The sequence below is a fragment of the Staurois parvus genome, unplaced genomic scaffold (assembly GCF_062004578.1).
Source record: "Staurois parvus isolate SC_StPar_1 unplaced genomic scaffold, SC_StPar_1.0 ptg000195l, whole genome shotgun sequence".
NCBI classification, from domain to species: domain Eukaryota; kingdom Metazoa; phylum Chordata; class Amphibia; order Anura; family Ranidae; genus Staurois; species Staurois parvus.
In genome coordinates this window covers 7,134,441-7,162,368 of record NW_028317991.1, presented here as the reverse complement: position 1 = coordinate 7,162,368, position 27,928 = coordinate 7,134,441, and the positions used below count along the sequence as shown (strand labels likewise).

Here is a 27,928-nt window from a genome sequence, read left to right as displayed (position 1 = left end):
TGGCTAGGTGGCTTGTATACAGGCAAGGGGCCTATGGGTGCCTTAGGTGTAGGCCATGGGATAATTGAAAGAGAAAGAGAGACAGAAAATATTTTATTTTAAAGTCAAAAAGGACAAGGCAACTGTTCAAGCAATCGCTAGATTTATGCTGGGTCTTTAAGGATCGCTGCTGTGTCTTTTATGATTCATCACAAGATCCCTGCTGGGTCTTCCAGAACTCCTTCAAGGATCCCTACCTGGATTTCCAGGATTTATAGGACATCCACTACCTTCTAGACTTCCAGAGTTCCCAGTAACAACTTTGGACATGTCCATTGACCAAAAGAATCTTTAAGCACCAGCCTTTGAAGTGGCTGGTGCTGTGTATTATCGTGAGCTACTTGAGAGCAAAAGCACTATAATACTTTCTAACCAGTTGCCTGTTTGTTGCTGACCCAGACTGACTTGACTACTGTGCCAAGACCCCTGCCTGGACCTGACTACTCTCTTGCCTGCCTCCTGCTATGACCTTTACATGGACGTAACTACTTTCTTGTCTACCACTTGAACAGCCTCCACATTGTAGCCCTTCTGTTCCAGAAAGGGTTTTGGGGTGATCCTGGGGGGATGTGACTTGGTGCCAGTTTGCAGCAAAGAAAACTAGGAACCACTAGAGTTTCCAGTCAACCTCCACCATAAGGAACTCTGGTGAAGACCAACTGGTACTTAGGCGCTGCACTTTTGGTGAGCCCATGTCACTTGCCAAGGGGCACCATAACACCAATGCATTTTGGGCACCAAAAGGCCCCCCTTTATCAAGGATTTGGAAACTTGTTTAAATACTGGGGTTCTGAATTCAGTACAAAAAAAGTATCCAATATTAAGATGAACTTATTTGCTTTGCTCAGTTCTTGCAGCTGGTTTTGACAGAACCCCTGTATTTATATAAGTCACTGAAATGTCTGTGAAGGGAGCCTTTTGAAGTCCCTGAAATGTGATAGATTGTCCTTTTCAACTTCCATGAGGAAATAAAATCCTTTCTGGACTATACATTTGGTATGGCTCTCCTTATTGACTTAAAGTTATATTAAAGGCTTAGTTAAAAAAAATAACAAATATGTCATACTTACCTGCTCTGAGATATGATTTTTCATAGAACAGCCCCGATCCTCCTCTTCTTGGGTCCCCCGCTTGTTCTCCTGGCCCATCCACCCCACCGAGCCCAGCCGTTACAATCACTTTAATATCCTATTTTTCCAGTCATGTCACATTGAGACCATCATGTTTTCCGATGGCATCATCAGATGCCTCTGCATAGACCCTTTCTGTATAGGTAGACCAATGACAATCACCGATGATATATAAATATGTATGTTTGTATGCTGTACAAAATGAGGCAAGACTACTGCATTAAACTGGCTTTGATCATTTAGAGTAAATCAGGGGTTCAGCATACAAATCAAGCAGATCAGAAGAAGTTCAACTGTAGGTCAAATGCACCTGTCAATGGATTCTGTAAATGAAGAAGTGTCTGACATGAAGAGCCAATCAGGAGGATGGTGAAAACTGATGTCATTGGCACAACCCCAAAGCCTGTTGACACAGGCCGTTAAGCTGGCCAGGCAAAATTTGTTCAGCAGGTGGCCCTGTCATCCAACTCCCACCCAACATCCTTGTAAAAATGTTGACCAAACAGCACTGGCATCCAATCAAATGTTGGCACATAGGGCTGTCTGTTAGATTACTATAGATGCAGTGGGAGATTTCTTCATCCATCTTATACAGCTGGATGGAAGATTCTCTTAGATTTTTTTTTTGCTCAGTTTACAGGCAGAACGGCAAAATCTGTATGAGTATAGTCAGCTTTATCTTCTCAGTCTCTCCTGTAACTATTGGTATTGGGACAAAAAGTTATGGAATAGAAGAACAGTGGGGAAATCTTCCCATGGGGACATTTGCTGGGCTGACAACTAAGAGAGGTTAACTTTGGCGAGATTTCTTCTCACTTTCTGTTGTGTCTATAGGACAGGAAGTTAAAAAAAAATCTTCCCAAGGGGTCCAATCAAGTCAGTTTTTCAGGTGAACTTGATCGCACAGTCTATTCACCCCAGCAAGCGTAAATGCACTTGGATTGGAGGGCAGTAAGGTGTAAATGGAAAGTCCGTTTACACCCGACTGCCCAAAGAGTAGTCTTTGTTTCTGCTCGCATAAACTGCCCACTCTTCTCTGATAAGTAGGGGATCAGTGGACAAATCCCCTGCTGATCAAAACGGAGTCTTTCCCATGTGAAAGGAGTCTAAAGGTAGTCAAACTGACCCCTTTATTGTAGCAACTTTCTACCTTTCACTGGAAGTAAGTTCACAAGACCTTCCCACCATTTCCGCAACTCATCTGGCACTGCACATTGGGGAAGTGCCTGATGCCTACTAGCATCAAACCGATGTTTGAGAGCAGGGCCCATTTTTTGAAGACCCCCCATCTTGGTGCATATACCCAAATCCGGCAAAGTGGTATCAATATGGCAGTGTGCCTGGATACTTTTGGCCATCTTGATTTGAAGATACTATCCACCTTGTGCCTCTGAGGAGGATTGCATGTTTTTGTAACAAAAAAAAAAAAGACTGATGAAACCAAACTGTGTTGCATAAGAGAATTATACAAATTGTTAGATTTGATGTTATTTATTATTTTAGAAAAGATGAAAAAAACCCTTTGAATTAAATAACAAGGGTATTATTGCCACGTACTGACAAAGTATTCTTGCTGTTCTTGCCTTTGTGGTGCATATCCCCATTCCTTTACCACCTAGGTTCTATCTGCTAGGCCTAGTAGAAGAATTAGCTCACACTCTTTTAAGCCTACTGATTTTTTTATGCTCGGAAAACCATTACATGTTGTTGGAAGAAGTCTCCCCCTCCCTCAGTCCGATTTTGGATGCAGTTGGTTGATTCCAATTTGCCCCTGTATCAAAATACTTATTTCAATAGAGGTTACCATTATACATTTATAAGTCTGGTCCTGTTGGCTAGATAACCCCTCAGCAGCCACTCCACTAGATTCATAAAGTCCTCAAGGCACTATTTTGGGTGACATGGGTACTCAAATGGGTATTAATGCTCCTGTGTATTTTCAGTATTTGTGCTCGAGCCATGCACCTTCATTTTCACTCATTATTATTTATTTTTCCTGTTATTTTTTATTTAGTTTTTAGTATGGTAATTGGTGTATCTTACTGGTTTCATCTTGTCCCATTGTGAGATTTTGTTGGACAATGTTTCATGCAAAGCTTAAAAAAGAGATTTAACCAAAAAATAACAAGGGCACTCTTGTGATAAAATATAAATTGCCTATGATGTTGATCCTTACAACTTGTTAATGGGTTATACCCAGCATCCCACAGTTCCAAAATGGTAGTTTCTATACTTTCCTGGAACATCGGCGGCTGGTTGGTGGACTTCTGTTCCACCATTGTGTGAAAATGATGATGTTTTTTGATGACACTTGGTAAACATTATCAATTTTTCTCTCTCATACACAGAGATATAGAGTACAAGGAACTGCAGCTCTCTCTGGAGCAAATGACTGTTTCCAAAGCTCCGTTTCCATGCCGGAATTCAGTCACTACCTCGCAGGAAGCAAGGAAGCCAACCAAGCTGAAAGCTGCAAAAGTCAAACCAAAACAGCCAAGATCAAACCCCTACCCACAGGTATGGAGGACTGTCAGTAGACGTTCCTGATTCACTGGGTGGGTAGAAGCACAATTGGATGGTTCATTAGCTGCTGAAATGGTTCATTTGGCATGGGCTATCAGCTACTGAACAACTTGCTGGGTTTTCCGCCAGGTTTGGTGCAAAGGGAAGTTTTAAAGTTATTTATTCCCTCAGCAAAAGGTTTTTCTTGCACAGTGCAAAACAAAGTAAAGTCATAAACCTTAAATGTCATACTTAATAATACAAAAAAACACAAACCAATGCAATTGTATATTTAATCAAATGATCAGTATTAATGGCACTATGAAATCTGAAGACTACCAGAGAATTCTGGGGTGCAATGTAGGGCCCAGTGTTAGAAAGTTGGGTCTCCATCAGAGGTCATGGGTCTTACAGCAGGACAATGACCCAAAGCACACGTCAAAAAGCACCAAGAAATGGTATCAGACAAAGCGCTGGAAAGTACTGAACTGGCCAGCAATGAGTCCAGATCTCAATCCCATAGAGCACCTGTGGAGAGATCTCAAAACAGCAGTTGGGAAACGGAACCCTTCCAATCTGAGAGACCTGGAGCAGTTGGCAAAAGAAGAGTGCTCCAAAATTCCAGTAAAGAGGTGTAAGAAACTTATTTATGATTACAGGAAGCGATTGATTCAGTTATTTTTTTCCAAGGGGGTGTGTTACCAAATATTAAATTGAGGGTGCCAATAATTTTGTCCAGTCCATTTTTGGAGTTTTGCGTGGAATGTGTCAGATTTGGCTTTTTGTTTCTCCACTTTTTTGTGTCATGCCAATACAAACAAAAGAAATATACATGAGAATGCCTAAACATTTGTAATTACAACAATTTTCTGAGCAAAGTGGTACACTATCTGACAGAAATACAGAGGTGTCAATATTTTTGGCCATTACTGCAATGTTATTGGTGTACAATGCCGATGCAATGAAGTCGTTACAGCAGGGCATCTGTTATATCTTATTTTATATCTTACTATATTTTTGTAGGTAAACTTTAAAGCATACAGTCCAAAGATGAGTGGTGGTCCATGGTCCAATTTGCTTCCATGGAAATCTCTTGATGAGTCCGCCACCAGTATTGACAGTATATGATACTAAACTAATGCTAGTATAACAAAAAAACAAAAAACTGGGTAATAAAAATAGAATAGAATAGAAAATAAAAAAATGGAAGTAGGGTCATCATTTTCCATACAACAGATCCCAGTGCTCAGGTCAAGGGGTAAAGGGGTGTAGGGTGGTAGTATCATTGGATGGCTGTGGCTAATGCTTAAAGAGGAGCTAGAGAGGTGTTAATGTAGATTCCCAGGGACTTAGTGTCAGCTGCTTTTAATCTTGTGAAGAGCAGCATTCAGAAGTGATCACATGATCGGGACCCATACAACGATCGGTGTTCCACTGTGTGCAAACGACTGCAGTGCCACTGTCCGGTCGTTTATATACAATGGCCAGACGGGAAGCGGTTAAAGAGTAACTCCACTTTTCTTGAGGAAAAAAAGCACTCCCCTACATTGCAGGGATTTTAACTAACTTTGTTGCAGATTCCTACCTTTTGTTATTCCGGAGAAATAGTTGTTTGATTGTCTGTGTCCATGTGCAGAGTGAATCTAATGTGAGTTGTTTTTAAATATCAGTCAGCTGCTACACCTACAGGGCACTAATGAGGAAAGTGTCAGGGTCTGTATCCCTTTAAACACGATTTCCCTTTAGGAGTATCTCACCAAAATGACATTTTAGTTGCAGGGGATGCCAAAATCGGATTTGTATCTTAGTGCAGACTTCTGGGAAAATCAGTCAGCCAATCACATACTGTAAGCAGGATATTCCATACCTGGGAGGCGTCCTGTACACCACCTGTGTACATAACACCTCCAGGTTACCATATTGCATTACAGAAAATTACAGCGCTGCAGATTGAAAAGTAAAGATCATTATTAATAACATTCAATTAAAATATGATTTTGCAATTGTATATGATATATATATATATATATATATATATATATATATTATTTTTTATATTATTTGCTCATTTGCAATTGTACATGATATATGTATATATTTATATATTTTTTTCTATTTATTATTATTATTACGGTACTATTATTTGCTATTTTTTTTCCCACAAAAGTGGAGTTACCCTTTAAGTTTCTGTACACAGCAGTATTATTTTTTTACTAGATTTTATTCATTGCTCGTAACTCTGTTTTACATTATACAGACCTCCTCTATTTTCAGTTATAATATGGAATTTTTAGGATGCTTTTGGGTTCCTTAGCTGTCAGACTATATTTAGAAACTACCTTGTATTCGCTGCGCTCAGAGACAGATTAAATTACAGGCCCATTTAGTATGGGTAGCTCCGCGAGCAGAATTACAGGCAGCATTTCCTGGTCACTGGCTGCTAACCTTACAGCCCACCATAAATTAACAATAGGGAAAAAGTCCCAGACATTCAATATGAGCAGTTTTATAGAGCGTAGAATATAGCTTGCTTGTATATAATAAGATATGAGGCATTTTATTGGTGTATTATTTGCTTGTCACAATATACTGAAGGCTTAGAACCGTTTTAAGAATATGCAATGATTTGCTGACTTGGTTATGCGTTTGGATTTTATCACTTTCTATCCATGTTCTTTCAGCGTTATGCTTGATTCACACTTTTACTTTTGAACCTCTATTTATTTTAGGGTTTATTCTTGTGGTATCCATTGCACTTAAAGAGGTAGTAAAGTCTGTTTTGTTTTTTTTTTTACTTGTACCTACCGGTAAGCCTATAATAGAGCCTACCTGTAGGTACTGTAAATATCTCCTAAACATGCACCATATGGGCAGCACAGTGGCTAAATGGTTAGCACTTCCGCCTGGCAGTACTAGGGTCGTTGGTTCAAATCCCAACCACGGCATCACCTGCCTGGAGGTTGCATGTTCTCCTTGTGCCTGCGTGGGTTTCTTCTGGGTACTCTGGTTTCCTCCCACACTCCAAAGACATGCTGGTAGGTGAATTGGCTCCTGTCTAAATTGTCCCTAGTATGTGTATGTAAGTTAGGGACCTTAGATTGTACGCCCCTTGAGGGTTAGGGACCGATGGGAATATACAATATATATGTAAAGCACTGCGTAAATTGATGGCGCTATATAAGTACCTGAAATAAAATAAATTTAGGAGATATTTACTTGTGTAGCAGCACCGATGCATGCGCTCTGAAGGAACGGCCTGTGCCATTCCTTCAGAGCCTTGTGCTGTAAAAAGTGATGTCATTCAAGCCACCGGAGGCTGCGAACCCGGATGATGGACTGGGTGAAGATGGAAGCTCTGTCAGCGGTGACAACGTGTGGCTTTTTTTTAAGGTAGTTTTCACATAATGTGCCACTAGGTCATGCATGCTAGTACATTTTGGAAATGCCTTGCAGTGGAATTTTTTTTTTTTAATTATCAGGTTTACTGCTGCTTTAAAGTAGAACTATAGACAAAACATTTGTTTTTTTAATTTTGGATAGAATAATGGAGAGTTTTAACCCCTATTAGGTTTTTTTTTCCCATCTGTGTCTCATTGGGAAGATTTACTTTCACTCTCTGTCCCCTACCAATCCTGGATCCTACTAAAACCAAATCAAAAAAAGAAAGAGACGTTACACAAAACCAGTTGGAAAACTTTGCCAAGAATCAGAAGAAAAATCTATACCAAGAAAGGTATCATGTTTGGGTGGAAGAAAGCGCTGCACTGGTGTCGCTGGAGGCTACCTAGCAGCAAGTTACTGTGTAAAGGGTATAGAGGGAATTGCTTCCAATGAATTATATCCCAATTGTAGGTGTTAAGTAATAGACTCCGTTGGGGACTAAGGCTGCAACCTTTCTGATAATGACAATGGAGGCGTTACCGCAGGGAACACTTGGGTGATTGGAGAGGAGCGCAAGATGTCCAAAAAAAGTCTCACATGAGGAATTTTGTAGTTTAGAAGATAAAAGTAAACAAGTAGAGCCAACACATTTCGGGGGAATTGCCTCAGAGCTAGTATATAGAGACAAAGATACTTGGTAAAAACTCATCATAGTCAGTCTATAGAATTTGTATAAAGTGCAAAGCAAAAATTTGTGTTGTTAAATATAGTTTCAAAATAAAGTGGAATCCATAATTAGTCTCTATTTAGTTTCAAAATTAAGTGGAGTTGATTTAATTTTAGTTTTAATTTTATATACCATTTGCAATATGTCTTTAGAGACTAAATAGGGATTCCACTTTATTTTGAAACTATACTTATCAACACAAATTTTTGCATTGCACTTATACAAATCCTATGGACTGACTATGGGTTTTTACCATGTCTCATTCTCTCTGTATACAAGCCCTGAAGAAGGGGGAGGCAATTCCGCCGAAAAGCTTTGGCTCCACTTGTTTACTTTTATCGTCAATATACTATAAAATTCATAAAGTGAGACTTTATTTGGACATCGGGTGCTCCTCTCCAATCACCTAATGATACCAAGAAAATACTTTTTGGATACCACCCAAAAAACAGAAAACGTAACTTCTAAAATTCCCGCTATCAGTGACCAATCACAAAAAGCAAATGGGAAATCCTCTTTTGGACAGCTGACATTGGAACAGGTGTTCCTATTGGAAGATTTCCCCTCTATTCCTGTTCTGGTGAAAACGTTTTGGGGGATTTTCTTTTGGAACATCAGTACTGCAGACAATGGCCACCAAGACCAATTTAGAGAGTGAATCTTCCCAGTGTTGTCACAGGTGGCAATAAACGTCAGGGTTCTCACCCATCTACATCCAAAAAAAGTTGTAGCTTTATATACACCTTGAAGCTCGGCTCCAGCCAATATGTTTAATTTTGTTTGGAAAAGAGTGGGAAGGAGTAGGGCTTCTGTCATGTTCTAATTGTTCCAGAGGAAATATTCCACACTTGTATTGAGGACACCCTATTCATATGTCCAACGGGACAGAACGCCTCTTGTATTTTTCTACTAAGGCGTTCTGGTAATTTTGCCATCCAATTCTATTCATGACCTGAAAACATTTAAGCCCTAATAAATGGGGAGTGCTTTGGCCCCCAAAGCGCATTATCTGTCCTACAGCTGTGCTCAAATGTTTGCATACCCTTGGAGAATTGGTAATATACAGTATGTACCATTTTTAAAGAAAACATAAGTGAGCAGATAAACACATTTCTTTTATTTCTTATGGGATTCATATTGAACTGTAGGTCATAACAGGATGATACAAATATAAAACAAAACATGGCAACAAGTAAACAAATGCAATGACCCCTGTTCAAAAGTCTGCATCCCCTTAGCTCTTAATACTGTGTATTGCCCCCTTTAGCATCAGTGACAGTGTGCAGTCTTCCGTAATAATTGTCTATAAGTATTCTGACTCCAACAGTTGTATTAGTAACTTATCCATTGCTGAGACCTCTATGCCTGGCCAGTATAACCAGATATAATCACTGTGGACAGTCTTTGTCAGATTGCTGAACTCACCAAACACCTGTTTTTCTCTTCCATGGATCTTTATTGCAATGCAGAAGGAACATCAGACAACAAGATGTAGCAGATGAATAAAAGGACAGTATTTGCAGGCCGAAACAGATCTCAGCTAGATCAATCTAATACTGCAGCTGTCCCCCACTGGCTCTAACACCTAGAACTGAGAACCACCTAGAACTGAGCAATCACATGACCGCCGATCGTTCAATTCGCAGTCTTCAGTGAGCAGAGAGGTGACTGTCAGTCATTAGCTCTCTGCTCCACCCCTCCAGTGTTTACTGGAGAGCTGGGCTGGGCAGGGGACAAGAGCTGCCGGCTCGGGCTTTGAGCAGCACGCTTAGAGGCTGAGCCAATTAGGCCTCTGGGCGGTTCCTGACATTATTGTTGGGATCTCTCCAGAGTTTGGAGCAGGCTTTAGCCCGTTATTGGCTGAATCTGAGTCACAGGAGTGGAGAACTAAGTGCTCTGCTGTGATCCACAAGAGATGCATGGCCAAAAGATCTTTGACCATACATTTCCTTTAACCATTTCAATACCGGGCAATTTTACACCTTCCTGCCCAGGCCATTTTCCAGGTTTCAGCGCTCTCACACTTTGAATGACAATTGCGCGGTCATACAACATTGTACCCAAACTAAAATTGTATCATTTTCTTCACACAACTAGAGCTTTCTTTTGGTGGTATTTAATCACCACTGGGGATTTTATTTTTTGCTAAATTATCAAAAAAAGACCGAAAATTTTGAAGAAAAAAAAATTTGTCTTTGTTTCTGTTATAATAGTTTGCAAATAAATAATTATTCTTCATAAATTTAGGCCAAGATGTGTTCTACTACATATCTTTGGTGAAAATAACCCAAATTAGGATGTATTTTTTAGTTTGTAGGAAAGTTATAGAGTTCACAAACTATGGTATAGATCTGAAAATTGATCAATCCTAAAGTACTGACGGCCAATCTAATTTCTTGAGGTCCAAGAATGTCAGAACAGTACAGATATCCCCCAAATGACCCCTTTTTGCAGAGTAGACAGTCCGACGTATTTCATAAGAGGCATGGTGAGTTTTTTGAAGTTGTATTTTTTTTGTCATAATTTTTCGGAAAATGAAAAAATGCAAAAAATTATTTTCACTATTTTTTCTTTTACATACTGTCACCAGTGCAGTACAGCGTCATCATATAACTGGCATGGTGGTGATCAGGGACACTGACTGGTCTTTTTTTTAAGATTTTTTTTTCATATTTCACTATGTCCAAAGTAGTACAACGTTACCATAGTAACATTGTACTACTTTGGGGAAGTGATCAGTATTTTATTTTTTTTTTTACACAATTTGCTTATAGAAAATAATTACTTTGCTATAAGCAAGCAATTACCTGAATGACATCAATTCATTCAGGTTTTTTTTTTTTTTGCGCTTAGCTGTGATTTGGCCACAGCTAATCACATGATATGTGCATGTGATTAGCTGTGACCATTCACAGCTAGGCAGTAGTATACAATGGATGGCATGAATGAAGCCATCCATTGTATACAACTGTCATGTGACCTGCTGTGATTGGTCACAGCAGGTCACATGGTACCGGCAACGGGGCCGATACTCAGATCTGTCATCGGCCGTGTCCGAGGTACACGGCCGGTGACAGATCGCGCCGCTGCACGGCTCTGCAAAAGTGCGCATGTGCGGGAGGACGCCATTTGGCGTCCAACCCGGAAATCCGATACATTTTTCCAGCCGCCTTTTGGCTATTGGCTGGGCGTGTATTGGTTAAGCAATACAGCTATGTCAACTCTTCCTCCTTTTCCTCCTAATGTGATTGGTCAGTGAAGGAGCCTCAAATGGCTGTTGAGTTCATCCTTCTGAGCTCTTCTCCTGCCTGTGTGTTTCTTGTCAACACATTTGCATGTAGCATATCTGATTGGCCCCAGTGCTGGCCCTCCCTCTCTGTCTGAATACTGTTGTAGAGAAGATTACAGCAGAATATTACCAAGTCAAATTTAAGTCTTGACACTAGTTGCAATTAATTTATTATAATGAATACCGTCAAATAAACTTAATTCTTTGATGTTTGTTAATATCTGTCTGATGGAACGGAGCTCGTCTCACCCCAAAACTTAGTGTAGTAAGGGCAGTGTCCATATGCCCCACATCCTACACAAACCTATGTGGAAGAAGTGAATGGGCATGACTAAACTCCAAGGGGCGGAGTGAAATGTGTTGGGATCATGGCCTGGCTGGAGCCCTGGCTGAGGCTGCCATTCACTTCTTCCACGTGGGTCTGTGTACGATGTGCAGCGTATGGACACTTCCCTTGCTACACAATGTTTAAAACATATTGGACCAAGAGAACACAAAATCTGTCTGAAGTTCACACTTTAATGGAACCACCTGTTAAAAAATAATACTTTTTTGAGAAATAAATCAGTGTCTTTCACAATTTTTAGGGACTCTGTACATTAGTTCTGAACTCCATTAATGTTTAAATAAAAAATGTACTTTGTGGATTTTTCATGTACAGTATGCAGTAGGAGGAGAAAGCCTCCATGGTAAAGTCAAAAACTCCATCAGGGAAATGTCTCCAACAGATATTATTGATTAATCAATGCAATGTCTTTCTTACAGCAGTACAGTTCCTTCCATGGAGATAAGCTGGACTTTGCACAGTTTGGAAACTGGAAAGGAGGCCCAACAATAAATGCCGCCACTAACCAAGAACCAAGCAACCACACGGAAAACAATGAACTTTTATACCCTGCTCCCTACAGCTTACCATTCCCTTACCACTACGGACACTTTCCAATGGACTCCCACATGTTAAGTGGCAAGAAACAAGTGATGCCTTCTAGGTTTGGCCAGGGCCAAGGGTCGCCATGTGAGGTGGCGAGATTTATCTTTGGTGCCATACAAACAGGGGGAGAGTGTCACTGGCATTACTCCAACCCCTTAGTGCCAAATTCACCACCAAAAACTGTTCAGGATCAGCCTGCAAGTCAGACGTGTCACAACCTCTCTCAGAATTATGATGGTAAGTTATTTTCTACATGCACATTCCAGATATCTGTTCTAAATGTCTAAATACAATGTGTGTGTTCATTGATAAGGTCCATACTTCTATCATATTTATGATTGATGGAACTCTTGTGGGTTAAGGTTAGAGCCATACGAAAGGTATAGGCTAAATTTTCACTTTGCTAGATTACCTATGGCTAACATGGTACAACACTTTACATTTAAAGAGCATAAAAGATTGTGAACGGCAAAGTGAGGCTTATTTCTGCAGCACCATTCATGGTTAGGATAAGTCATTGGTTGTTAAGGAGCTGGCACCCACTGGCATCTTAGTACTTATGAATCATTCCTGCTGTCAGTGGAGATTCCTCGCTGACAGTAGAATATAAGCAAAAAAGCCTACATAACAAATGTTTTAAAAAACAGCATGCAGGTCCCACCTAATCCATACCAGACCCTTCAGTCTGGTATGGATTGTAAGGGGAACCCAACATAAAAAAAAAATGATGTGGGGTTCCCCCCAAAAAATTTATACCAGACCCTAATCTGAATATTCAGCCCCAGCAGGCCAGGAAAGGGAAGGGACAAGTGCCCCCCGAACCATGCCAAACCACATACCCTCAACAGGGAAGGGGGGAACTCATGTCCCTTTACAGCTGCTACACAGAGACCTTCACCTATTGCTTATACTAAGAGGTAACTCCAGGGGCATAGCTACAGGGGTCGCAGGACCCGGCCCATGCTTCAGGGGGCCCATGCGGCCTCCTTGTACATCTGGATAAAAGGGGCGGTGCGGATGGCAGCATATAGAGGACCCAATCCCATCCATTTTCCTCCTGCAGCAACTGAATGCCTGCTTCTTCTTCTCTCCCTCCCACAGGTATTCAGCATCTACTGGAGGAAAATGAAGGAGATAAATTCTTTTATATGTCGCCTCTCTACCCCTCCTATTCTGCTGTCCTGGGCACCTAAGTTTTCTCCAAGCACCCCTGTGCTCTCTCCTACCCCCCCCCCCTTCCCCCACCCATCAGAACGTGTCAGGTTGGAGAGCAGGGCAGGGGTCGGTAAATGTATCATTTACCGGCTCCTTCCTTGTCTGAATGAACAGAGCCAGTGATCTGTTCCGATAATAACTGAAGCATAGTAAACTGTGTTTACTATGCTTCAGTGTGTGAATGAACGGGAAGCTCTGTACAAAGATATTCCTGTCCATTTATTCTGTGCAGCTGAAGCTGCAGAGATGGAGATTGAGGGCTGTGTCCTAAATCTCTTCTCTCTGTCTCAAATGTGAAATATCAGAGGTTTGTTTAGACCCCTGATACGGGGCTCCTAAAAACATTTTTAAAAAATAATAAAGTAAAAATAAAATGGTGAAAAATAATTTTAAAAAAATTAAAATTAAAAGTAGAAAACTACTGACACAAGTGCCAGAACTACCAGGGTTGCAAAGGTCACAATTGCGACTGGGCCGTCGCGTACCAGTCAGGATGGACCTTTCATGGATTCTTACAGTAGGGCCCTGACAGTTCTAGTGATGCCTCTGCGTACCTCTCTGGGGACATTGCACCATATCCTAGCCATTCTCCTAGAGTGCACTCTAGGCTAGTTATAGTATTATTATTCACATTGCTGTTAATGCTTACATGTACTGTTTATTGCTGACTTTACTAATTCATGAGTTAATCCCAGTCTAGTGGTACAGACCTCTTGTCCAACTTACCTTGACATGGTGATTAAACTGTCTGAACCTACCTTCTCTGTGTTCATTTATGATCAAACCACTGTTTATTCTAACCTGTTGCTAATTCACAGCTGAGTTAAAAGTATCTACACTCATGTTCTAATAAGTGCTTGCAGTAACTTTCATTCAACCAGGTGTGTTTGAAATGCTGAAGTTGTTCTTGGAGTTGAGGCACAGAACAGAAAACACAAATTTCCAAGCGGCTCCTGCGGGGGTAACGCTACTCTTGTCCTGAAAATGTTAATGCTAGTGCAAATAAAAGAGTATCATGGACAATACTCAGTTGTTAACTCCACCTAAATTGTTGTGGAAGGACCCTTGTTGGAATGAATAGACTGGTGATAGGGTCTCCTTAAAGTGGTAGTAAACCCCAAACCATAAATGTAATATATTGCAGCTTATCAGTCATTACATGTGGTGACTGCATCAGTTTTCTTTTCTTTGACTTTTTCCCTCTGTTTTCACCTGGTGATGTGGCCAGTAACACACCTCCAGCCAGGGGCGTAGATAAAGGGAGGAGTCACGGGGTCTGAATCCCCCCCCCCCAGAGGAGAGGAGAGTTGCCAACCATCCCTGCAGCCCTCAGAATTTCCACTCACCTGCAAGTGGAAATAATTTGGGGCTGCGAGCAGTGCCGAGACTAGAGGTGTGTGGGAGGGGATTGCGGTGGGGGTGGTGATGAGCAGCGATCTCCTGTATGGCTTTCAATGAAGCAGCTGGAAGCCACAGGAGGGAGAGGAGGAGATGCAGCTTCCAGCTGCTTTATTGAAAACCATACAGGAGATCGCTGCTCGTCACCACCCCCACCACTGCACAGAACATACCTGACGGTTCAGTTTTCTTTCTGCCACCCCTCCCTCTCCCTGTCGCTGTGGTCTTCTCACTGCCCAGCCCCTCTCTCCATCCTCTGCACCAATAGGAGAAGAGGAGAGAGAGGCTGGATCTGTTCCACTCCTTCCTTCCACCCACCCTTCCTTCCTTCCATCCACCCCTTCCTTCCTTCCACTCACCCCTTGCTTTCTTCCACCCATCCCTTCCTTCCTTCCACCCATCTCTTCCTTTCATCCACCCCTTCCTTCCACCCACCCCTCCCTTCCATCCACCCCTTCCTTTCTTCCTTCCACCCCTTCCTTTCTTCCTTCCACCCAACCTTATTTTCACCCACCCACCCCTCCCCCCTTCCTTCCTTCCTTCCTTCCTTCCACCCACCTACCCCTCCCTATCTTCCATCAACCCCTTCCTTCCACCCTTCCTTCCTTCCACCCACCCCTCCCTTCGTTCCTACAACCCCTCCCTTCCTTCCTTCAAGGAGGAGAAGTTGGTGTGTGTGTGTGTGTGTGGGGGGGGGGGGGGGGGGATGTGGTGGACCCCTCCCAGAAAAAAAAATGATCTACAGCCGTGCCTCCAGCATTAGTGAGACACAACTCTGCAGGAATGAGCATAGGAGGCACAGCAGACTTTGTCAGTCTGGGGATGTATTAGCATCAATGTATTAGCAGATTTAGAGCCACTAACAAATTGAAGCCAAACTCCAGCTCACACTTAATAATCAGTTACAGCAAACATTGTTTTTCGTGTTGGGATAAAGGTTTTATGTGAATACGTAAAAGCGGATAATTTTAATCACCTCTGCCAGTGTTAAAGCAAACCTCCATGAAAAAAATGTCTTCCATGCAGTGGGGTCATACCCGCACTGCATGGATTAACTGCTTGTTTTGTCTAGGGGCGCACCAAAAGGCTATACTTTGATTCAAAAGGCTGATCCTTTGATTCTCCAGAAAACTGCACTCCCCCACGTCTAGTGGAGGACTGTTCCTACCGTCCTCATGCCTGGAGCTGGTCTAAGGGCATGATGACATAAGGAATAGTCCATTCAAAAGACCACTAGTGTGCGGGGGTGGGGCAGGAGTGGCAGGGACCAGTTTTGTGCTTGGATGATCAGCGGATTAGGTAAGTATATCTCCGCTCTCCTCACCCCTAGAAAAAAAAAAGGAAATAAACATTTTCTCCTTTAGTTCTCCTTTAAGTGGTTGACTCATCCATGTAAACTGATTCATTCTGCTGGTGAGTTTGTGGAGTGAAAAAACAACAGACTTGCTGGCTGGATCACCAGATGAACATAGAAGAAAAAAAGCCTAAAAAAGGAAACTAATACAGTCATAACATATAAGAACTGGTAAGCTGCAATATATCAAATGTTTGCTGTTAGGTTTAATATTGCTTTAATGCATTCATGCAGCACAAGCTAGTTTAAAATTTTGATTTCCATAATAAAGAGCTGATTTAGTGGGGAGCAGACAGATTTAAAGTGTGAAGCCTAGCGAGCTTGTCAGGGGTTGGGGCGTCAGACAACAAAGAGACCCTGCAAGTTCACCTCTGCAAACACCCACCACTTTATTCTCAATGTCTATCCACTCAGCACGTCAAATAATATCTACATGTTAATCTTTCATGTAATTGTTCCACATCAACGAATTTGCAGAATTGTTGTTGTACCGATTACTCACTGTCATATTTTAGTGGTGGAAAGTGTCAGATTCCTGGACACGATTCATTACCCAGCAAAGCAGTGGTTTTGTGACTTGTAGGTTAATATTTGATCAGTGTTACCTCTCGGCTTCCTCCAAACAAAGGCGGCAGATAAAGCATCCTCCAGCTAATTTTATAAATGGAAAACTGCTGGGCATCCATCAAACTCTCACGGCGCTGTGACTTGACCAAACACTCCATGATGTAATTATTGATGTGGAGTGTAAATCAGAGCGTGAGTAATGTAATGCAAAGCAGACCTGTATGATGATGGGGTTATCACAGATTGCTGTATCATGACAGCCTAGAAACCTGCTATGGTGTAAAACTTAAACAAACAGACAAGTGCTGAATGTAATATTCCAATTAGTCTTGGATTTGCAGAAAGGTCCCCTAGGCCCCTGCTAAGTGTGGCAAAGATTTAGAGGGAACATAAGGCTGTTCCTTGTATTATTTTTTTTTAAGTATGTTTCAACCCAAGAATATAAAGGCAATATATTTTGCACATACCAGTCCGTAAATGTGGTGACTGTATTAGTTCCCTTTTTAGGCTTTTTTTGGCCTTATTTTCACCTGTTTTGTAATAAGGGAGCCCAACTGCTCTTTAGCCCATTCCTGAACTTAGGTGTTTTGACCTCAAATGAGCATACAATTGACACTGGGCCCCCAGGGCAGCTAGAAAAGCCTTCTCAGAGGTGCACCAACTGGGAGACCCATTCTGGCATAGCTATTACCTGCTGACCTACAGTCCTCTGTACACCTGCTTCAAGACTTACACCAACAAACCATTCTCTACCCCTCTGAGCATAAGTTTTATTTCCTTATATAGAGGTTAGAATATGGAGGGGATCACACGAAGAATGCCTTTTCAACTATTTACTGACCTAAAATCCATCCCTTGAGGGTGGTGGTACAAGGCGTGAAGTCACAAATTCAGCTTAGTTTAGAGATGTGTGGAATGAGAGGGGAGACCCTTTACCTACAGAAGGGGTGCTCCAGAGTCCAGTATCCCAGGACATGGGTGTAATGGAACTGACCCCAGACTGCATTTGGGTACTTCTGTTATAATACTGCTTTACCGTCCGAACACCAACAACAGACACCACAGCCGACCAAACAAGACTAGACGACACCAGTTTGTCTGAACATGGAACTCTTTATTTGAAACTCGAACTGGCTTTTTATACACTAAGGGGACAATCCCCCCTCCCTGCATAATAACACAGGGTGGGGCAATCTACACTTAGCAACAAGAGACACACAGGTATTCAAACTTCACACCAACAGACAGTCCCATCGGGAGGGAGGGCTGCTGGAGACACCCCCTACTAATCTAATACACATAAGCACATATATCCCATCATAGTTTGCTCCCAAGCAAGACACACAATAGAACAATGGGATGCAACCACATGGCATTAAACAATCAACAACCCCCCACCCCAGTATTAGGACAGATCACCCTGTACCCCTAACAGGCACAGGGAGACTTACACATAATAGGGATATGGGGAGCTGAGACAGGGGTCTCCCCACCTCTCTAAAGTGAGCTGGATTCTATGGGTCCCCCACCCAAAGTGACTCCTGTCACAAGGGGGATGTGAGTAGTCCCCAAAATGCATTAAATCCTTACACTAATCCAGGCTTCCACCTAAGGGGAAGTCAAACAAATAGGGTCCAACTGACTAAATGTTGGTCCAGCCTGGTCCACCAGCAGAGATACGTAGGAAACACTCTCTCAGTAATAAACTCTCTCTGGGTTTCCTGCCAGCACTCTATATTTACCCAACTTTTGATGGAGCCCCTCTATTGGCAGGAGCATACTGACATTTAAACCCAAAGGCTCCTAGGCCTTCCCTGGCTCACTGCTATGAGGATATCTAATGGCCTAAGTGCAAGTTACAATGGGCTACCTAAGTGCCATATCCTACACATCTTTTTACCCTGCCAGTAACACACTTCGTGTATTAGGTTGCCAATGTTCATTCACTATTCTGTATCCATGGAGAAGCAGACTTGACACACTACGACAGGAATACAGAACATCTCTCCTTATTTCCATAACATCGGGGAGATGTTCTGTAGCAAACAATAGCTGAGAACAATGAAAACTATTAACAGTAAGTACATGCAGTGACCACAGGAAGTTATCACAAGATTTCTTTCAGGATCAATAGATATTTTTGTTACAGTTTTCAAATAGATATAGCAAAACGCTTTGGACTGTACAGTATAGTTAACAGACCAAAAGAGAGAAAATAAGATAAGTTCCTTGTTAGGGATTACATACACTTTACATTGTATTTCTTTCTTTGTTACGCATGCTCGGGTAACTTATTTAACTAATAAAATGTGTTTGTCTAAACCCTAGCATCAGCCAAGCGGTACAGCTCCGGGGAAAGCTCATCTGATGGATTCACAGGCTGTTCTTCATCCTCATCCTCAAGAGCCAACCTCCGTTATAAAGATGATCTCTACTGCTCAACAACTATGAAGACCAGCAAGCTGGAGAACAGAGGCACCACCACCTATCACACAGTGAAGGAGGAAAACAAGTTGGACTTTAGTAGGTACCAGCAGGAAAAAATGATCGTCAGTGAAAAGCACTTTTCAAACTCCTTAAACAATTCTCTGCTGCCGAAATCTGAATGCCTTCACGCAAAGACTGTAGGACAATTGAGCCACCTTCTCCCCAGACCGGTGGTCTATGAGCAAACAAGAAGGATCTGTATGAAGGAGCCTAGATATGGGCCTGTCAGTCTGCATCAGACCGGCTATCATGAACTGGAAAATGACAGAACAACTCAGAAGTATCCCCACCACAACTCTGAACATGAGCACTTCAAATCCCGTAGCCAAGTCCCTTACGTACCTCTTAATTACCACCATGTGTTATCCAAACATGGAACTTGTCAGGCTTCATCGTGCACAGAGCCTGAACACGGGACAGAAAACTATGGCTATTCCTCAGAGGAAATTAACTCGTTTATTTACAAAAACCAAAGTCCTTCGTCCATGTCTTCTCCAGAAACCCACCGTGAAGCTACACTTCCCCACTATATTGGGACATCTGTCATTATAACCAATGGAAGGTGACAGCGGTCCCTAGGGTCTTTTTTTTTTTATTCGTTGATTGGAAAAGGAAAAAATGGAAAAACAATCTAAACTGGAATTATTTACTCGGAAGCATGAGTGAGACCAGTGACCAATCATTAGCAAGCGTAGCCGAAGGTCGTCAAAGGACAGACATGCATGTTTTCTTGCCAAGCCATGTGTAATAGAACCTGAAAGGTCAGGAATACACAACTAGCCTGAGAGCGGCATTGTTACAGATTAATCTCTGGTGTAGGCCATGCCATTTAAGAAGTCATGTGCCAGATCATATTTTCCCCTAGTCCACTGCTGGATGAATAGAAAGGCCAGATTCTAAGATGTACACCTTCATACTTCATTACATAGAGGAAAAGTTTCCTCTCTCTCCTCAAACAACCCATATTATTTAATCCCCCATTACCCCAGAGAAAACTTCATTTTGAAAGAGTAAATTCAGAGGAACGTGAAAAGCTAAAATTAGGCTACCCACAGAAATAATATAACAGTCTTAAAGGAGAAGTAGTATATTTTAAAATATAATAACATCAAGCTGTTAACTTTTAACATGACTTTTTTTGCCCCCCTTGCTCTTCCATATTTTCCATTTCTGTATTTCTGATACAAATATACAGGCAGAATAAACAATGAAGTTATATATTGTATTTTAGTATGCGTCGCTAAAGAGCAGCCAGGAGCCATCCCAGAGGCCTGCCTACATCTTCATAATGCAGAAGAGCAAGCCACCACCTCCATATTGTAGTGCTTGCTGGCAACCGCATAGCCTATCAGGCCTGGGCATAGCCAATTATAGGGCCTATGCAAATATTTATTATGAAAATATCTGTAAATGCATTGGTGTTTTAGGAGGGCTCTGGGCTGTGCTAGCAGATGATATAATTAGAAATATGAGGCTATATTATTTTTTCTGGTTTAGTTTCAAATTAAAGAACCTTGAAATAAGATCAGATACATTTCAGCCTTAAAGATATAAATAAAAAAGAAAGAATTTACTTGTTCGTGGAAATATATATCCTATAGGTCCTTCTGTCTGAACCTGGAGTGGCGCAAGAGCTGTCACAAGCCAGAGAAACATAACCGAGGCTTAAAGTGTTACTAACCCTGCATTCACTATATCCGGTCTCCCCAGACCCCGCATTCACTATATCCGGTCTCCCCGGACCCCGCATTCACTATATCCGGTCTCCCCGGACCCCGCATTCACTATATCCGGTCTCCCCGGTCCCTGCATTCACTATATCTGGTCTCCCCGGACCCTGCATTCACTATATCTGGTCTCCCCGGACCCTGCATTCACTATATCTGGTCTCCCTGGACCCTGCATTCACTATATCCGGTCTCCCCAGACCCCGCATTCACTATATCCGGTCTCCCCGGACCCCGCATTCACTATATCCGGTCTCCCCGGACCCCGCATTCACTATATCCGGTCTCCCCGGTCCCTGCATTCACTATATCTGGTCTCCCCGGACCCTGCTTTCACTATATCTGGTCTCTCCGGACCCTGCATTCACTATATCTGGTCTCTCCGGACCCTGCATTCACTATATCCGGTCTCCCTGGACCCTGCATTCACTATATCCGGTCTCCCTGGACCCTGCATTCACTATATCTGGTCTCCCAGGACCCTGCATTCACTATATCTGGTCTCCCCGGACCCTGCATTCACTATATCTGGTCTCCCCGGACCCTGCATTCACTATATCTGGTCTCCCTGGACCCTGCATTCTCTATATCTGGTCTCCCCGGACCCTGCATTCACTATATCTGGTCTCCCCGGACAATGCATTCACTATATCTGGTCTCCCGGACCCTGCATTCACTATATCCGGTCTCCCCGGACCCTGCATTCACTATATCTGGTCTCCCCGGACCCTGCATTCACTATATCTGGTCTCCCACAGTACACACAACATGGAAATGTAATTATTTTAGTAAATATAATCTGCTAAATACCTTTTCTCATCAGTGGTATATAGCAGTCTTGTGACTTCTATCAGTGTCCAGTGTATCAGAGCACTGGTTAAAGCTTGCAGGAGGAGCTTTCTTTCTGCTCTAGGAAGATGCAGAACCCCTGACCTCTGTCTGCACAGTGCTGATTGGCATTGCGCCTATCACATGCACTCTCCCAAGAAAGAAAAAAACCTCTCTAGCAATACACACCAAACTGAGCATGTGCAAAGTGACTCAACACAATATGTCTTATCAGAAGATAAGAGGGGGACACTGGAAGAAGGGGAGGATCAAACATCCTTTTTACACAATGCACAGGATTAACCCCTTAGGTTCCACAGTGAGCATAACAAGCATGCTTTACTGCATATACAGACTGATTTTACTGTTGTGGGTTTAGTAACACTTTAAATATAGCAGATCCTACTATTTAGACAAGAGGCCACTGACGAAGTGTCTATACATGAAACCGATCGGTTTGTTGTAACCTGCACATAGCACATAGTCCCATTGTATATTTCAGTGATCTTTGTAATCTTTGGAAAAGCATTGATCTCTTCTTGAAGTTCTCTTCTATGAATAAGTCTTTTGTTTCACCACATTCATACAATGACAGAGAGTGTGGAGCAGGAAGCATAATCCGCATATGTAATGCCCCCCCATGTAAGCATATATTTAAAGATGATACACATAAAAATAATTAAATTCACTGAAAAGATTTCTCTTTTAATTAAGTTAACCACATTGAATTTATTTGGCTCGAGGACATATTCATTGCAATAAGAAAAAGCAGTTGGCGGGGTTTAGCTCTGAAGTCAGTGAGGCCAAGTCCCTAGTGAAGTAAGAGCCCATTCACACTTGTGCGACTTGTCATGTGACTTTGTGGTCCAAATTCACATGACAAGTCACCCCTCATAATTCCCAATGGGTACCATTCATATCTGTGTGCCTTTAAGTCGCAACGGCTTCATGCACTACTTTGGTAAGACTTTCATGCAACTTGAGTGCCATAGAGTGCAATGAAAAACCTCAAAAGTCATATGAAAGTTGCACCTGAATGTTATACAGGTGAAACTCGAAAAATTAAAATATGGTGCAAAAGTTCATTTATTTCAGTAATGAAACTTAAAAGGTGAAACTAATATATGAGATAGACTCATTACATGCAAAGCAAGATAGTTCAAGCCGTGATTTGTCATAATTGTGATGATTATGGCTTACAGCTCATGAAAACCCCAAATCCACAATCTCAGAAAATGAGAATATTGTGAAAAGGTGCAATATTCTCGGCTCAAAGTGTCCCACTCTAATCAGCTGATTAAGCCATAACACCTGCAAAGGGTTCCTGAGCCTTTAAATGGTCTCTCAGTCTGGTTCAGTAGGAATCAAAATCATGGGAAAGACTGCTGACCTGAGAGTTGTGCAGAAAACCATCATTGACACCCTCCATAAGGAGGGAAAGCCCCAAAAGGTAATTGCAAAAGAAGTTGGATGTTCCCAAAGTGCTGTATCAAAGCACATTAATAGAAAGTTATGCGGAAGGGAAAAGTGTGGAAGAAAAAGGTGCACAAGCAGCAGGGATGACCGCAGCCTGGAGAGGATTGTCAGGAAAAGGCCATTCAAAAATGTTGGGGACTTTCACAAGGAGTGGACTGAGGCTGGAGTCAGTGCATCAAGAGCCACCACACACAGACGGATCCTGGACATGGGCTTCAAATGTCGTATTCCTCTTGTGAAGCCGCTCCTGAACAACAAACAACATCAGAAGCATCTTACCTGGGCTAAAGAAAAACAGACCTGGTCTGTTGCTCAGTGGTCCAGAGTCCTCTTTTCTGATGAGAACAACTTTTGCATCTCATTTGGAAACCAAAGACCTCGAGTATGGAGGAAGAATGGAGAGGCACACACTGCAAGATGCTTGAAGTCCAGTGTGAAGTTTCCACAGTCTGTGTTGATTTGGGGAGCCATGTCATATGCTGGTGTTGGCCCATTGTGCTTCATTAAGTCCAGGGTCAACGCAGCCGTCTACCAGGAGATTTTGGAGCACTTCATGCTTCCTTCCGCAGACGAGCTTTATGGGGATGCTGACTTCATTTTCCAGCAGGACTTGGCACCTGCCCACACTGCCAAAAGCACCAAAACCTGGTTCAATGACTGTGGGATTACTGTGCTTGATTGGCCAGAAAACTTGCCTGACCTGAACCCCATAGAGGGGCATTGCCAAGAGAAAGATGAGAGACATGAGACCAAACAATGCAGAAGAGCTGAAGGCCGCTATTGAAGCATCCTGGTCTTCCATAACACCTCAGCAGTGCCACAAGCGGATACCTTCCATGCCACGCCGCATTGAGGCAGTAATTGCTGCAAAAGGGGCCCAAACCAAGTACTGAGTACATATGCATGCTTATACTTTTCAGAGGTCCGATATTGTTCTATGTACAATCCTTGTTTTATTGATTGCATGTAATATTCTCATTTTCTGAGATTGTGGATTTGGGGTTTTCATGAGCTGTAAGCCATAATCATCACAATTATGACAAATCACGGCTTGAACTATCTTGCTTTGCATGTAATGAGTCTATCTCATATATTGGTTTCACCTTTTAAGTTTCATTACTGAAATTATTATTATTATTATACAGGATTTATATAGCGCCAAAAAGTTTGCTCAGCGCTGTACAATATACTGGGGGACAGTACATGAGACAATACAGTAACAAAACAATATACGAGAGGTTCGAGGGCCCTGCTCTTTCGAGCTACAAAATAAATGAACTTTTGCGCGATATTCTAATTTTTCGAGTTTCACCTGTACATGCAACAGTTGTCCATTATCATTAATGAAAGCCAAAGTCATATCCAAGTTGCATCTTTCCAGAGTTGCGCCATGTTGCATCAAAGTTGTGTTAAAGTTGCACCAAAGTTGCACTCCAAAGTTGTGCAACTTTGGAGTCGTACAAGTGTGAATGGAGCCTAAGTCTAGGTTCACACCTAAGCATTTTCTGCTTTGCAGAAACACACTACAGTCCATTTAACATGATTTCCTATGGGACACATTCACATTTCCGGGTTTTCACCAGGTGCATTTTTTGGAAAGGGTCAGGGACATTTTTAAATGCAAAACATGGCATTTCTGGTTTTATAGACTTCAATGGAGACGCTGCAGAAAAGCATGTGGTGTATTTTTGCTGCGTTTTGCGTTTTAATCTTCCTAAAAACAAGAACAAAACACGTCAAACATGCATGTGCAAAAACGCAAAACACACTGCAGAAACGGATCAAACGCAAACTGCATAGGTGTGAACCTAGCCTTAATCTTGCACAGGAAGGCACACAGAGGACAGTTTTCCTACAAAGGTATGTGCAGGCTGCTCTGGGGCAGGACTTTTAAATATCTGAAAAAGCTGACTGGTAAATGTTAAATCACATGATGCATCACTTCAGTAAATTCCAAGTATGCACACCCTTACTGTTAATTTAGAAGCAATCCAACACCAGAGAAGAGGTAGGGGAAGTAGGGCGGTAAGATTTACAAACCGCAAGTGAAAACTATTGTTGGGAAACTGATTTGAAGTTTATTTTTTTAAAAATCAGACAGAATTCCAAATGAAAATTATATGTTTGCAGGCAAATGGGCCAAGTGGAAACACCTATCAGAGGTAGGGAAAAAAAGAACACAAATGAAGCAAAAATTATATTGGTCAAACAAATGCCTTGATCAGGGGCGGACTGACAACTCATGGGGCCCCCGGGCAATAGGGGATCATAGGGCTCCTGTGTCCTTGCCCACACTCAAAAAAGCCTATGAAAGAGGTACCAGGGGCATTTCATGGGACCCCCTACTGACCCCGGGCCCTCGGGCAGTGCCCGAGTGCTCGAATGGTCAGTCCGCCCCTGGCCTTGATATTGTATTTATTACTGAAAACTCAGAACTGGAGTTGCACTTTTATGGTTGGTATTGTAAATTGACCGTGTCACGTTGACAGTTCTGTCTAACTAAAACCACTTGACTTGGGCAAGTTCTTGGAGACAGAGGAAAGTGCCATTTGCCAAAGCAGCTGTCTTCTTGCTAGTCATGTTGTCGGATGGCCAAGCCGTCTTTAGGCTTCCTGTACACTGCTGATCCTAAACATGAGTTTAGGAGCTTTTGGTGATTTTTTGCCAAAGCCCCTAAACTCAGCTCAATAAAAGCCTGTATGTCCATGTACACCTAGGCCTTTACCAGAGTTTAGGAGCAGTTAAACATTCCTCTTTTGGATGCAGAATAATCGCGTTCAGGAGAGGCCTGTATGTCCATGTACACCTAGGCTTTCACCAGAGTTTAGGAGCAGTTAAACGTTCCTCTTCTGAACGCAGAATAATGCTTTGGCCCAAAACCGCTAAACGCAGCAAAAAGGCGTGTAAATGCAGTTAAACACGTCTAAACATGCCTAAACGCTAGCCGTGTTTAGTGCTTGGGCGTGTATCCATGTCAATGGAAAATACTCTAGCCGATCAAATGAATGAAAGTCCAAGACCTAAATGTGGCTAAACGTAGGTAAATGTGGCTAAACATGGGTAAACGTGGCTCAACTCCCAACCACAGCATCTCCTGCCTGGAGTTTGCATGTTCTCCCTGTGCCTGCATAGGTTTCCTCCAGGTACTCCGGTTTCCTCCCACACTCCAAAGCCATGGTGGTAGGTTAATTGGTTTCTGTCTATATTGGCCCTAGTATGTGTATGAATGTGAGTTAGGGACCTTAGATTTAAATATAAAAAGAGGGGAAGGTGCAGCGCTATATGACTTAGTAGACAATAATGAAATCAAACACACATAATAAACAGTGACTATGTGCTGATAAAATAAAGCCACTAGGTGGTGGCTGTGAAGTAAAAGAAGTGCAAAAATAAATAAAAGAGTCCAGTAAAGGGGTGCTCTTAAGATCCGAGATGATCCTCAGACGTCCAATATTTGGAACTGCCAGGTGATAAAAATTGTAAAGATTGCGCACTCACCAGATACGCAATCTTTATGCGCATTTATATATGATGTCAGTGGACCTCCGGTGTCATCAAACTGGTCTGGTCAGATCCGGTCAGTATGACTCTCACCGCCTGGTACTTGGATAGATGCGGCTGCTCTGAAGGTCTGGCTGGTTCCCACCAAGACTCAAATAAACAGAGAGGGCCACATAGTGTGATATCCTTAGAGTATCTTTATTATCTGCAGGTACAGGATAGCAGAGACAATCCAATAAACAAAGAAAAGTATTGACCCAGATGTAAACAAAGATGGCCGCCGGGGCCCCTCATGGCGCCGGCGGCGTGGCGTCCGACCTACTGTAGCCTTTGCTGACGCGTTTCGAGCAAGAGCTCGTACTCATAGGGGTGCAGCTAGGGACCTTAGATTGTACGCCCCTTGAGGGTTAGGGACTGATGTGAATGTACAATATATAGGTAAAGTGCTGCGTAAATTGACGGCTCTATATAAGTACCTGTAATAAATGAAAAACATGTTTACACACGTTTTTGTCACGTTTAGCGCTTTTCTGCTGCCAGGAGAGTTTAGCGACTAGGTGAGTTCATGTGTACATGAGGCCTAAAGGATTATAATATTTCCACTTTAGGGCCTCATGTACACATAAACTCACCTAGTCGCTAAACTCTCCTGGCAGCAGAAAAATGCTAAGCGTGTTTAGCTGAGTTTAGTGCTTGGATGTTCATTCATTTGATTGGCCAGAGTATTTTCCATTGACATGGATCAATGCCCAAGGGCTAAACACGGCTAGCATTTAGACATGGTTTTGCTACGTTTTTTGGCCAAAACGGTCCTCTCTTGAACATGATTATTCTGCGTTCAGAAGACGAACGTTTAACTGCTCCTAAACCCTGCTGCTTCTAAACTCTGGTAAAAGCCTATGTGTACATGGACCCATAGGCTTTTATTGAGTTGAGTTCAGGGGCTTTGGCAAAAATACGCCAAAAGCTCCTGAAGGCCTCATGTACACTGCTGCTCCCAAACGTGAGTTTAGGAGCTTTTGGTGTTTTTTTTTTTGCCAAAGCCTCTGAACTCAACTCAATAGCTTAGCGGTTTTTGGACAAACCGTTCCTCTCCTGAACACGATTATTCTGCATCCAAAAGAGGAACGTTTAACTGCTCCTAAACTCCGCTGCTCCTAAACTCTGGTAAAAGCCTACGTGTACATGGACCCATAGGCTTTTATTGAGTTGAGTTCAGGGGCATTGGCAAAAATACGCCAAAAGCTCCTGAACGCATGTATAGGAGCAGCAGTGTACGAGGCCTAAGGCTTCATGTACACGGGCAGTTGCTAAACTCAAGTTTAGGCGCTTTTAGCATTTTTTGCTCAACTCCATAAAAGTCTGTGGGTCCATGT

General features: G+C 42.4%; 1 protein-coding gene across 1 annotated transcript in view; it reads left to right on the top strand.

Moving 5' to 3' along the window:
• The window catches only part of SIM2 (SIM bHLH transcription factor 2), a 168,949-nt gene extending 148,711 nt beyond the window's left edge, over nt 1-20,238 (top strand). The window contains exons 9-11 of the mRNA XM_089677922.1: nt 3,518-3,686; nt 11,834-12,236; nt 18,862-20,238. Coding sequence (XP_089534048.1) covers nt 3,518-3,686; nt 11,834-12,236; nt 18,862-19,586 — 1,297 coding nt within the window. The 3' untranslated portion in view covers nt 19,587-20,238. The remainder of the gene's footprint in view (nt 1-3,517; nt 3,687-11,833; nt 12,237-18,861) is intronic.
• Nucleotides 20,239-27,928: the final 7,690 nt, after the last annotated feature.